The sequence below is a fragment of the Salvia splendens genome, chromosome 9, assembly GCF_004379255.2.
Source record: "Salvia splendens isolate huo1 chromosome 9, SspV2, whole genome shotgun sequence".
NCBI classification, from domain to species: domain Eukaryota; kingdom Viridiplantae; phylum Streptophyta; class Magnoliopsida; order Lamiales; family Lamiaceae; genus Salvia; species Salvia splendens.
The window spans coordinates 8,217,371-8,229,422 of record NC_056040.1 but is presented as its reverse complement, the minus strand read 5'-3'; the positions used below and the strand labels follow the sequence as shown (position 1 = coordinate 8,229,422).

The 12,052-nt window shown below is 39.9% G+C and overlaps 2 protein-coding genes across 2 annotated transcripts; both read right to left on the bottom strand.

Moving 5' to 3' along the window:
• Nucleotides 1–223: 223 nt before the first annotated feature.
• Nucleotides 224–5,162, bottom strand: LOC121747872 (importin subunit beta-1-like). The gene is made up of 3 exons (XM_042142013.1): nucleotides 4,998–5,162; nucleotides 1,465–3,888; nucleotides 224–1,378 (listed from the first exon to the last, which is right to left on the bottom strand). The coding sequence occupies exons 2-3, from the start codon at nucleotides 3,879–3,881 to the stop codon at nucleotides 1,180–1,182; spliced, it is 2,616 nt and encodes an 871-aa protein (XP_041997947.1). The 5' UTR covers nucleotides 3,882–3,888; nucleotides 4,998–5,162; the 3' UTR covers nucleotides 224–1,179.
• Nucleotides 5,163–6,305: 1,143 nt separating this feature from the next.
• Nucleotides 6,306–11,986, bottom strand: LOC121747891 (acyl-CoA-binding domain-containing protein 1-like). Its single transcript, XM_042142038.1, has 7 exons — nucleotides 11,786–11,986; nucleotides 8,778–9,019; nucleotides 8,364–8,469; nucleotides 8,151–8,266; nucleotides 7,412–7,503; nucleotides 7,002–7,099; nucleotides 6,306–6,736 (listed from the first exon to the last, which is right to left on the bottom strand). Exons 1-7 carry the CDS (start codon nucleotides 11,984–11,986, stop codon nucleotides 6,557–6,559), a joined length of 1,035 nt encoding a protein of 344 aa, XP_041997972.1. The 3' UTR covers nucleotides 6,306–6,556.
• Nucleotides 11,987–12,052: the final 66 nt, after the last annotated feature.

The window sequence follows — 12,052 nt, the reverse complement described above, 5'->3', positions numbered from 1 at the left end:
AATATTAAAACTATAATAGTAACAATTTCAAAAAGATATCTACACAAGCATGGAAAAAAACTCTATTAGGTAATTAATGCTCAAAGAAATCATTAACTAACAAATTAAAGGTCATATGATTCATATCCACATGAAATTTACAAGCAAGACATATAGTATTTAAAAGCAGTAAAGAAGACATAAAACAAAAGCAAACATATGTATATAACGACAGCATAAGAGATGAATACCACAAGGCCACAAATACATTGCCTTGGCTCTGGAAGAAAAATAAAATTAACTGCAAAGCAATTCTTCAATCCTATTCTCAAATCTGTTCAATGTCATCAACAAATTTCATGACATTTCCCACTCTTGCAACGTCACTATCTCAACAAAATATATAGATTTTACATATTCAAAGGAAAGATTGAAGAAAAATCTGTACGAGACGGCAGAAAATTGCAGGTTCTTCTCCTCGTAAATGGAAGGAAATTCGACACTAAATAAACCACCAGTGAAATGCCTACGAACTAATGAAAAATGTATGCAAATGAAATGTGACCTAAATCTGGAGTAGTTTGACAAAACCCCATGCAATTTTCTAGATGAATGAAATGAATGATTTTGTGTGCAACAGACTAATGAGTTTGGAATGTTTATGCATGAAAAATGTATGGATTTTTGGGGAAAAAAGGAAAAAATGAAAAGAAAAAGTGGGTATGACAGACAGCTTGACTTCATGCAAATACAGAAACAAAAGCTGCAAGCTGATGCTTCATTTGAGACCATTCGACGAGCACATGGCGACCAGAGCAGTACGGGAGCTGTTTCTGAGCAGCCCAAGAAAAGTAGTTCATGTCGAGCATGCAGCATATAGTTAACCTGTTCAGCCCACTAACAAGCATCCATACCCAGCACAAAATTGGTATTTCAACTTACAACTTCTCCAGAAGGAATCACAGAAGCCACCATCACCAACTACCCCACCCCAACACCAATCCAAGGTAAAAGAAAGGAACCTGACCTGACCTGACCTGACCTGACTGGACTGCATGATGCTTATGCATGAGTTAGTGACAATGCTTCTGTAGTCAGAAAATGGTATGATCCAAAATGATATGACTATCCCAACCTCAACCCTGACTCAACACGACCATATGCATGCAGGTAAAGTAATATGCACCAAGTGAAACCGCCTCAAACAGATATGGCACGGCTAATAGCCAACCTGGCCCACTCAGCAGATTCCTTAATCAAATGGTCGTCTGAGGACAAACATTCATTTAGGAAGTCTTTGCTCGACAGAGATTCTTTAATCATAGAACCAGCATTACTTCCCAGAGTGTCTGCAAGATCTCCCAGGACACCGATAGCAGTTTTCATCACAATATCATCCCTGAGTCAAAACGATAACACAATCATTAAATTATTATTAACAGCCAGAGAAAAAAAGGGAGCAAAAGTAGATAATTGTAAACATACATATCCTTCTCTATGTAAATGCTATCCAGGAAATGCAAGATGTGAGGTGCATATGGTATCAGAAGTTGGGTTTTCGGTGAGTTCTTGAAGCCCTGAAATATCCCCGAATATGCCTCCAAAATTCCATTTCTAAGAGAGTTAGTGTATTCAATCATTTCATCATCCGCACCAGATGTATGGGCAGACAACTCTGCAGCACTCTGTAGCATGGGCATGGCATACATCAAATACTTCTCAAAGTTCTCGCCTATAGCTAGGGCTATATCTCCAAAGCATGAAAATATCGGAGGCTTCACAGACCGGTGCAACTGATTGCTCGACAAGTCCTTCAGTAGCTGCGTCATTATACCATCACAGAAAGACAGCACCTTATCGTCCAATGCCCTGCAGATATCCCCCACAACGCCAACAGTGACAGCACAGACCTGGTATTCCTCAAAATTCTGAAGACCCATCTCCAAATACTTGTAAAAATCTGGCATATACTTTGCAAAGTTTGGCCCTGTTGCATAGGCAAGTGCACCAATGGAAAGCATTGCTTCCTCGTGGACAGTGGCATTTCTACAAGCAAAGACTCGCAAAAGAAGGTTCATTATCTGATCTGCATATTGAAGTAACGCATACTTAGTAGGATCTGATGCCCCTAGTTTTTGTATGATGACTTGCAGGCACCCACAAAGAAGGCCTTGCAATTCACTCTGTTTCTCCCTCTCATCTGATGAAAGTTTTTGAGCCTCAAGTGTTTTGTGAAGCTCCGTCATAATGACTTGAACAAGTTCCACCACTAAGCGAGCTGTTTCCTCTGTGGAGCTCCTCACTACTTCATTTAGCGTTTCATAGGCAGCTGTCCTAAGTCGAGACTCGCCTGCATCTTCTCTATGAGTTACATAGAGAAGAGATTGTACAATTTCTTGGAAAAAAGGTGTTAATGGTGATGTTGGACCAACATCCTCATAACCTTTGGCCAGAAAATAAAGAGCACCACAAGCTTTCTCAGCAACATTTGGAGCATCTTTCATGCTCTGCAGGAGAACTGTGATTATCTGTTGACAGTTAGCTGAGGTAATAATGGGAGTCTCCACGGAGGAGCCATGAAGAAACTCAAATATCCTCCCAAGAGTCCAGGCAGTTGTGTCCTTCACATGACTATTAGGGTCTTTGGTCAAGGCAGTGAGCATGAAACCGAGGGCAACATTGACGATAGGGATTAGTTTGTCTGGTGAAGGGCCCTCCAATATCGAGCCAAATGCATAAGTAGCCGCTTCTCTTTGCCTCCAATCACCTTTTGTAATATTTTCTTCAATAAATGGCATGACAAGTGGTACTATGTCATCCCCCACTGTCCGAGCAACTAATCCAAGACAAGTACCACCAGCCATTGCAAGATTCCAGGCACCTTCATCTTGATCCTGATCCTCTTCTTGCTTAAGAAGTGTCTCCAACAGCAAGGGCACAAGAGCAGGGAGTGCCTGCTTGATGAAATAGTAGCAGGGAACATCCGAATCTGCTGTAAAATCACCTCCAAATTCGTCCAGAATATCAATTTCCTCATCACAAATCGAGCTCCAAAATTCAATTGCCTGGAGAGCAACTGGTTCCTCATCATCCCGGACAGCTTTGGATGTGATGTTAAAAATGTCTTGTATGTATGGAGCTAGTTTCTCATAATATGTGGATCCAATTGAGACCAAACACTCATACGCTGCCTGCCGAATTTTCACTTCTGGAGAAAGTGTGGCCTCGCAAACGACTCTCATTATGTAATCCCGCTCCATATCGTTCGAAAAGTTAGCCTGGGCAAATCCAAGAGCGTTGTACAAAGCTCTTGTGGATGCAAGCCGGACCTCAATATTAGCTTCATTGGCATTCATACCTTGAACAACAGCTGTGAGTATCTTATTCACTTGATCTTGATCAATCACCTCCGGAGCTACTTCTTCACACAAGTATCCAAGTGTTTCAATGGTAGCTTGCTTTACATGAGGAGGAACTTGATGAACATTTGACAGGAGAGATCCAACAAGCTCAGGCCACTGCTTCTGTGGCAGCTCAATGCCTGCAACCTTCGCAATCACTTGTGAAGCAGTTGACCTAGCATCAATAGCGGTAGATGACAGGGTCTGCAATAAGCATGCCTTTATCTGGCTCTTCACAGAAACATCTAATGACAACCACCTTTGCACAAGCTCATACTTCCTATGCTGCTCCTTCGCATCCAAAGCATTTTTTAAAACCAAACCAGCAAGTTTACGGCTGTCGACAGGCTTCTCCTCACTAGCAAGTTCTACAGAAAGGGACAACAAAAAAGCCGGAAGGTTTTGCTCTTGAAATTGTTTCAGACTCTCTTCAGCATGTTTCCTTACTGTTGAATCAACTGACTGTGCACTTAGAAGGATCTGAGTGACTTCCATAGCCATATCTTCTCTGTGGATACCACAGCATATTAGTTCAAATTATATGATGAAATGATAGGTTGCAGTATATATTGACAGTTCAAAACATTCAGAGGACTAAAATTGTATATTCCAATAGAAAATACTAGTGAACATAGTAGAAGACATCCATGAAAACAAATGGTCAAGCAATTAACATATTTCACTTAAAATAATTCTCTCATAGTAGTTCACTAAGTCAATTTTAATGTAGATGTTTTGGCTGAGAAATATCATACCAGACTTGAAACATATAAAAAAAATCTCTCAATCCAACAAATTGAACTTATATGTCAAATTAACAAACTGTTCACTACAGTTTTTCCCCAAAGTGCACAAGAAACAGCATTACAGGATTACCGCCATAATCCACCCAGTAATAGAGATTATATGAGCACTATAAAGCACTAACTTTATGACAAAGAAAATGGCCAGGTGAGAAACATCCTTGCATATAAAAAGCATAATAGAATGGCCCAGTCACACAGATGAAATAGCTTTCTCATTGTAGTTCACTGCTGTTTTTAGGTAGCCGTTTGAGCTGGGAAGATAACAACAGAATGAAACAGATCCAATGAAATCGCCCTTAATCGAACCAAAAAAAACGTGAACAGTCAATCCCACAATGCACAAGAGCTATCATTACAGTATTGCCACCAAAACCAACCAAGTAACGGAGGTTCCATAAATCAGATTAAAGCACAGATATAACCTAAAAAATCCACTTGATAACGACAAACTCATCCAAACAACAAGAGTAACCACAGCTAAACTGCAATAACACGCAGGAAAAAAAAGCTTCAGAGCGCGATCCATTAAAATATACTACTACTCAATAATTCTTTTTATTTACATATTAGCTAGCAAAATAAGAGATCGTGGCTATTCCCAACCTAAGGTTTTCAACTACGCAATCAGATCGTCCCAACAGGAAGATCCAGTAATCATCCAATTGCGCAAAGCGCTATCCAAACTGCCATTTCCGTTTCACAATAAAAAATAATTCTTTGATTACTCAACACACACATGTTATGTTATAGTCTGATACCAAAGGACAAATGGAAATATAACTCGAAAACCAATGCAATAACATGAAATCACCTGGGGAGAAATGAGGAGGGAGGAGAGAGCGAGTGAAGAGTTCACTGTCGGATCGTATTAATTCAAAAGCGGCGCCCCTGAAAACCCTAAACAGGAGTTTTAGAGAGAGAAAGTGGGGAGTTGTGTGTTTTTAGATAGAGAAAATCCTTACAGATGAACACTTGAATTATGAGATGTAATGAGTTACAATAATAATAATAATTTCCTTTTTGTTGAGCAATTATTGTATGCGGAAACGACCGGGTAATTTCTACAGCATTTATACGCTGTATCGTGTCGGTCCCACTCTTATGAAGATTTTCATTCTAATTTTTATTCTCTTCCTTTTTAAAAAAATCGAGTTTAATATTTTAATAGGAGTAGTAGATAGTGTATGACATATTTTATACAAGTACGTTAGTGAATTTGATAATATGTATTAATGTAATCTATATCCATTAATAAATGTTTAAAAGTGATAAAAATGTGTCTAGTTGTTCAATATATATTTCGATTAGTCTCAAACTAATTAAATTATTACTATTTTAAGTCAAAAATAGAGTATTTAATTAATATATTAAAATTAATCAATTGTTTGCTCTCTCGTTACACATAAAATATTGAAGAATCAATCCCAAACTTACAATTTAAAATGAAAAGTGTAAATAACATAGGACGGAAGGATTATATTTTTTTTCTTTATTTCGAGAGGTTTTCCTTCTAAGTTATATATTTCCTTGTTTAAAAAAAGTTTATGACTAGAAGAGTTATTCTAATTAATTGTAGTATGTAGTTTTAAAAATTAGGTGATTGTTGATGGGTAAATTCTCATTCAAATCCCAATTTTTGGTTGACTTTTGGTCAATCCATAACTTATAAGACTAGCAAATTAAATCACAACTTTTGTACATTTCTTTGTTGTCCCATACAATTAAAATTTTATTGAAATTTGTTGTAACTCATAAGAAATTTGCCATGTTTATACAGGAATACATCCTTTATCTGATTTACATTCATTTTTTTACTACTCCTATGATAGGATGTTGTGACTTATGAAACTCATAAGAAATTGGTCATGTTGGTAATTGTTCAAGGACTCGGGTCAATTTTTTTGTGTAATCGAATACAATGAAGATATTTTGCTAACCATAGATGACAAATAAAGAGTAGAGTTGTTACACCATGAAGCCAGTGACAACTCCAGACTCGATTTCAATGGAGTTTTCCAGTCATCGGACCAGTGGTGGGTCGGTTGACCCCCCATTCTGCCGGTTTCTGCCACTTTCTCTTGAAAGTTGCAGTAAAATATAGGCATCGAGAAGTGAATTGTTGTTAAATAAATTGACGCTAAGAATGTTGCATAACAAACGAAGACGAGACAGTGCATGAATTGGATTAGCTTCAATTAAACATGAGCCCTCCAAACTCTCATTTATCCAAGTAAGCAAAGAACAAATCGAGGTGAGGAACTACAAAAGTTCAGACAGCAGCGCCAATCTATCAAGGCTTAAAAATTGCCTAATCTTTGAGAAGTTTAAGACAGAAGAATGTACATTGTTGGAACCCTTGAATTGAAAGAATTAACCAGCCGCTTTAGTCACAAGCTCCAACCCTGACCACCTTGACCCACAAAGATCCCTAGGAGCATTTCCTTCATTGTCTCGCACTTCTATGTCAGCACCGTGTTTCACAAGTAACTCTGCGATTGCAGTTCGCTCACACCCAGCAGCATAATGCAAAGGGGTTAGACCTTCACCATCCTACAATAACACACACAAATGCAGCTCTTTTTTTTACAACAATCGAATGGTAAAAACCATATTCTCAGAGCATCTCTACTTTTTCAGAGGCAACCGAACATCTAATAACAGCCTGCTCAGAGCCCAAGATGTATAACTCACCTTATAAGTTCTAAACATTTTACCACATGAAATAGAAAATATGATGTTGTATACTGGGCATGCTATCCTTTTGTAGCCAAGCAAATGATAACATGTGATCAACACGTATAAAATTTGCAGCTACCTTAGCATTTACATCAGCGTTCTTGTTCAGAAGCAATGCAGTAATGTTCAAATGGCCTCGATCTACAGCCCAGTGCAAAGGAGTGCGGCCCTCACTGTCTGCAAAATTGGGAATTATATATCCAAACAAACAAATTAACTGCCGTGAATCAAAAGGATTTGCAGGCTAGAAATGCAAGACACACATTTTGATCTGACAAGGGCGGTACTGAATTTGTTGAACTACAGTTTTTCCTTTTATCTCCCTGAAAACATAGAACAGATTGAGAGCCTAATTGTTTAAATTTAAAATTCTCCTTCTCAAGAAGCAGCTTCGTGGATGGTGATCATCAGCGAACAAGTTATCATAACATGCCTACAAGAATGGGAGAAAGTATAGCAGGGGATACAAGAATTTTGACATCTGCAAACCTTTCAGATTTAAGGGGGCATCGATCTCAATGCACTTGAGCAGGTTTACTTCATCTCCTTCTCGTGCAAAAGCATGAAAATCATCCAATTTCCTTCAAAGAACATAGAAAGATAAAATTCAAATAACCCTTCCTCTCTGAATCATAGTCATGAATAAAAGAACTAGCAAAACAGTTTAATGTCCAGACTCCATGCCAACTACCTCAAACTCCATCTAATCCCTGGGGGCTTATCTGCTGCGAGTACTAATTTACTCAGACTTGACTGGACAATAAGAAGTTAGATCCGTAATTCAAAATCGCCACGGAAGTATGCAGTATTAGTTGAATTCAACAGAGCATAAATATGTTTGAACCAAATTGTAAAACGGGCAAGAAAAAATGACAACATAAACGTGAAACAAATTTCAGTAACATCTTCAGAGTCAAGGAATTGAATGAACCATTAAGGTGTTTGATTCATAAAAAAGATACAGCCAGTCAGCCACAGTAAAGATGCCAATACCCTTGTTGGTGGATAGGATAGAGTGAGAGACAAGTCTTGCAATAAGATCTCAAAAAGCTAGCATTTAATGTTCTTCAACAACCATCTCTACTACTATCCTTGTTTATACTGGGTTAAACTATGGTTAGATATACAAGATTGTGCCACAGAAGTCAAGAAACATGAAGACAATACAGAGGATATGATGGGAGACATGGAAGTATAGTACATTAAATGAAATAGTTAGAATACCCACAAGTCACTTCCTGATTCCTCTTCATAAGCAAATGTACTAAAAACAGGTCCCATAGGTCCTCCCCCGGCACCTCCCATAGATGTATCGCTGTTACTTTCATCTCTCTTCTTATGCTGCTACATGACGCATGTGAATGCCAACAACAATGGTCAAGATGAAAATCAATATAGAACTCGGAGTTCATAAAAATGAGCTAAATGAATCTAATCTCACACTGGCAAGGCAAGAAGCCCAAGTGGGATATAACTCCGAAACAACATCAATGTACTTCTCCATTGCTTCTTCAGGAGGCATAGCACCCAATTTCTTCCATGCTTGCCTTGCACACAAAAAGACATAGGAGAATATTTCAATGGAGTCGGCCACAATATCTTCAATCCCAAAAGTCAGAGAATTAGAGAAAACCAGCAAAAACATGAAGTAGAAAGCCATATACCACTGTAATTTTGTAACTTCAGGCTTCATATTAAAGAATAACATGTTTCTGAATCGAACAAATCCTAATCCCACAACCTCCAAACCACAATTACAAATTTAAAACACACATATATTACAATCTCCAAGATATCAATAATAAATGAAAAATGACTCGATCAGGAATAAAAAATGTAGTCAAATGAATATTACCATTTGGCACGAGCAGTCATTTTCAAGGCAGAAGGCTTTGGATCCGAACATGGTCCCTCGATCGCGATCTTATACAAGCTATAGAGCTGTAGCTGGACTTCATTGGACACCTTCACGGCCGCCCTATCGGCAGCCGTGGCCGCAACAAACGCAGTGGCGGCACTGAAGATCTCATCCAATTCGGTACTCTCAACGCCCTCCCAATCGTCATCACTATCACTATGATCATGATACGAGTATATCTTCGGATATATCTTCGGAAATATATCTATATCTCTATTATTATATTATCATATCTTTATTATCTTGTTCACCAAGTTAGGTCATAAAAGTATTGTAAATAGGACCTATTGTTATTCTCATTAATCATTCATGAAATAAGATAATTTACGTTACTTTCTCTTCTTCTACAATACAAACCCTAGTTCTTGTCGTTGTTGATCGTTGGGCAAAGATTCCTGCGACTTCACGGAGGAATTGATCCTAGTTCTTGTCGTGTGCGATCGACGGGCAAATGTTCCCGCGACTTCACGGAGGAATCTAATCGAGGTTAAGAAGCACATCCTTAACAACTGGCGCTTTCATTGAGAGAACTCACTTTTCATTGCCGATCTCAGATTGACGATGACGAATCGTGTGGGAAATATATCTATATCTCTATTATTATATTATCATATCTTTATTATCTTGTTCACCAAGTTAGGTTATTCATAAAAGTATTGTAAATAGGACCTATTGTTATTCTCATTAATCATTCATGAAATAAGGTAATTTACGTTACTTTCTCTTCTTCTACAATACAAACCCTAGTTCTTGTCGTTGTTGATCGTTGGGCAAAGATTCCCACGACTTCACGGAGGAATCTAATCGAGGTTAAGAAGCACATCATTAACAACTGGCACTTTCATTGAGAGAACTCACTTTTCATTGCCGATCTCAGATTGACGATGACGAATCGTGTGGGGAGCTGCACGGAGCCGATCGTCGTGACGCCTGCCGGCATCATCCGCGGACTGGAGCAGTTTCCGGCGTCGAGTGGCGCGCGGGACTCCACTGCCTTGGCGTTCCAACACGTCTTGGCGTCGTTAGCCCGCATCGAAGCGCGCCTGGACGCTTCGGAGAGGCGATCGGCCTCGGCGCAACCGCCGCCTAGGCCCGAGCCTAAGCCGCCCTATGAGGATTGGCAGAGGGGGAGAGGCGAGATGGGTAGGCAACGCCCGATTCTATCTCCACCCACATTCGTGGCTTCTCAACAAAACCTAGGTTTAGTCGGCCCTTCAACAAAGATCGCGATTCAGCAGCCAAGGACAGATCCGCTGCCATGGGATAGGTACGGCAGTGGTAGCGTGGGATTTCGAGGGCGACGTCCTACTTCCTGGGATAACCCCGCGCTTGGGTTCGACGATCAGCCGGGGCGACTTGCGCCTATCTGCTTAAGTTTCATCAGTGTCAGTTACCAATACTAATATTATAACTGAAAAAGGATCTGATCTTGTTAGCTTAAGCACACCTGCTACTAACATAGGCGGTCGTGATGCCATAGCAGTTAGATCTTCAGGTGCATCTGCCTCATCTTCTGCACTGGATCTCACAAAAAAAAAGTTGCAAGATTCTAGAATTCCCGATTCTAGTTCCTCCCCATCTGTGTCTGGTTCAGTTGCAATAGAACTTAATGGCTCAAAATCAATGGAGGATACCATGAAAAATATCCAAAATGATAATAAGGATAAGAACGGGGATGGTGACATATCCAATTCTTCTTCTGATTCTGAGGATGAAGAGGGAGGCCCCACCATGGAGGACTGTCTCCTCCAGTTCAAGGAGATGCTTAAGGAAAGGGGGTGGCACCATTCTCAAAATGGGAGAAATAACTTCCTAAAATAGTTTTTGATCCACGCTTTAAGGCCATTCCAGATCAAAGTGCACGAAGAGCTCTCTTTGAGCACTCTGTTCGAACTCATGCTGAAGAAGAACGAAAGGAAAAACGAGCGGATCAGAAGGCTGCTTTGGAGGGTGTTTCAAGCCGTTACTGGAAGAACGAAACGGTTTCAAGCAGTTATCAAACATTTAAGAGGAGATGGGGTGAAGATCCTCGATTTCTCTCCTTGGACAAGAGAGAGAGGGTACATTTGTTAAATGACAAGGTGTTACTTCTGAAAATGAGTGCTCAAGAAAAAGCTCAAGCACAACGTGCTGTAAAGACATCTAATTTAAAGTCGTTGCTTAAGGATAGAGAAGACATTACATCTACTTCCAGGTGGTCAAAGGTGAAGGATAGCTTAATAAGTGATCCCAGATACAAGTCAGTCAAGCATGAAGACAGGGAAAAGTTATTCAATGAATACGTAGCAGAACTAAAGGCTGCTGTAGAAGAGACTGCTCAGAAGGCAAAGGCAAAACAAGATGAGGAGGACGAGATCGTGATTTTGGAAGGGATGACAGAGTGCCGGAACAAGTTCAAAGTCGATCCGTTGGCGAATCTGGATGATGACGGGAGACGTTCAGCTATTCGTTGTGCGTTTGATCCAGGAGGAGACGCGTCTCAACAATTTTTGGCTATCAACTCTCGTCGTTACTTCGTGGTTTCCACCTTGAGGACAAGGTGGATTTCAACCGTGGGGGAGTTGATACGAGTATATCTTCGGAGTATATCTTCGGAAATATATCTCATATCTCTATTATTATATTATCATATCTTTATTATCTTGTTCACCAAGTTAGGTTATTCATAGGAGTATTATAAATAGGACCTATTGTTATTCTCATTAATTATTCATGAAATAAGATAATTTACATTACTTTCTCTTCTTCTACAATACAAACCCTAGTTCTTGTCGTTGTTGATCGTCGGGCAAAGATTCCCGCGACTTCACGGAGGAATTGATCTTAGTTCTTGTCGTGTGCGATCGACGGGCAAACGTTCCCGCGACTTCACGGAGGAATCTAATCGAGGTTAAGGAGTACATCCTTAACAGATCACTAGTCACCACGCTTTCATTCCCCTTTACCCCATCTCCGGGGATCAAGGGCTCATTCTCATCCGAATAATCTGCGGCTTTCTCTTCAGCTTCGGGTTCCGATGAACTAGCTCGCGCGATCCTCAGATTATCGTCGCGGAAGGTGAATATAACGGAGAATAGCTTCGCGAGCAGGTAGGAGAAGATTAGCCCGAACAACACCGATTGAAGGAATTGGTGCCACTCCGCCATCAATTCCCGATCAACGGCCGAATGAACAGAAACCGATCCAAATTAAAACTTGACAAATCGGCATAG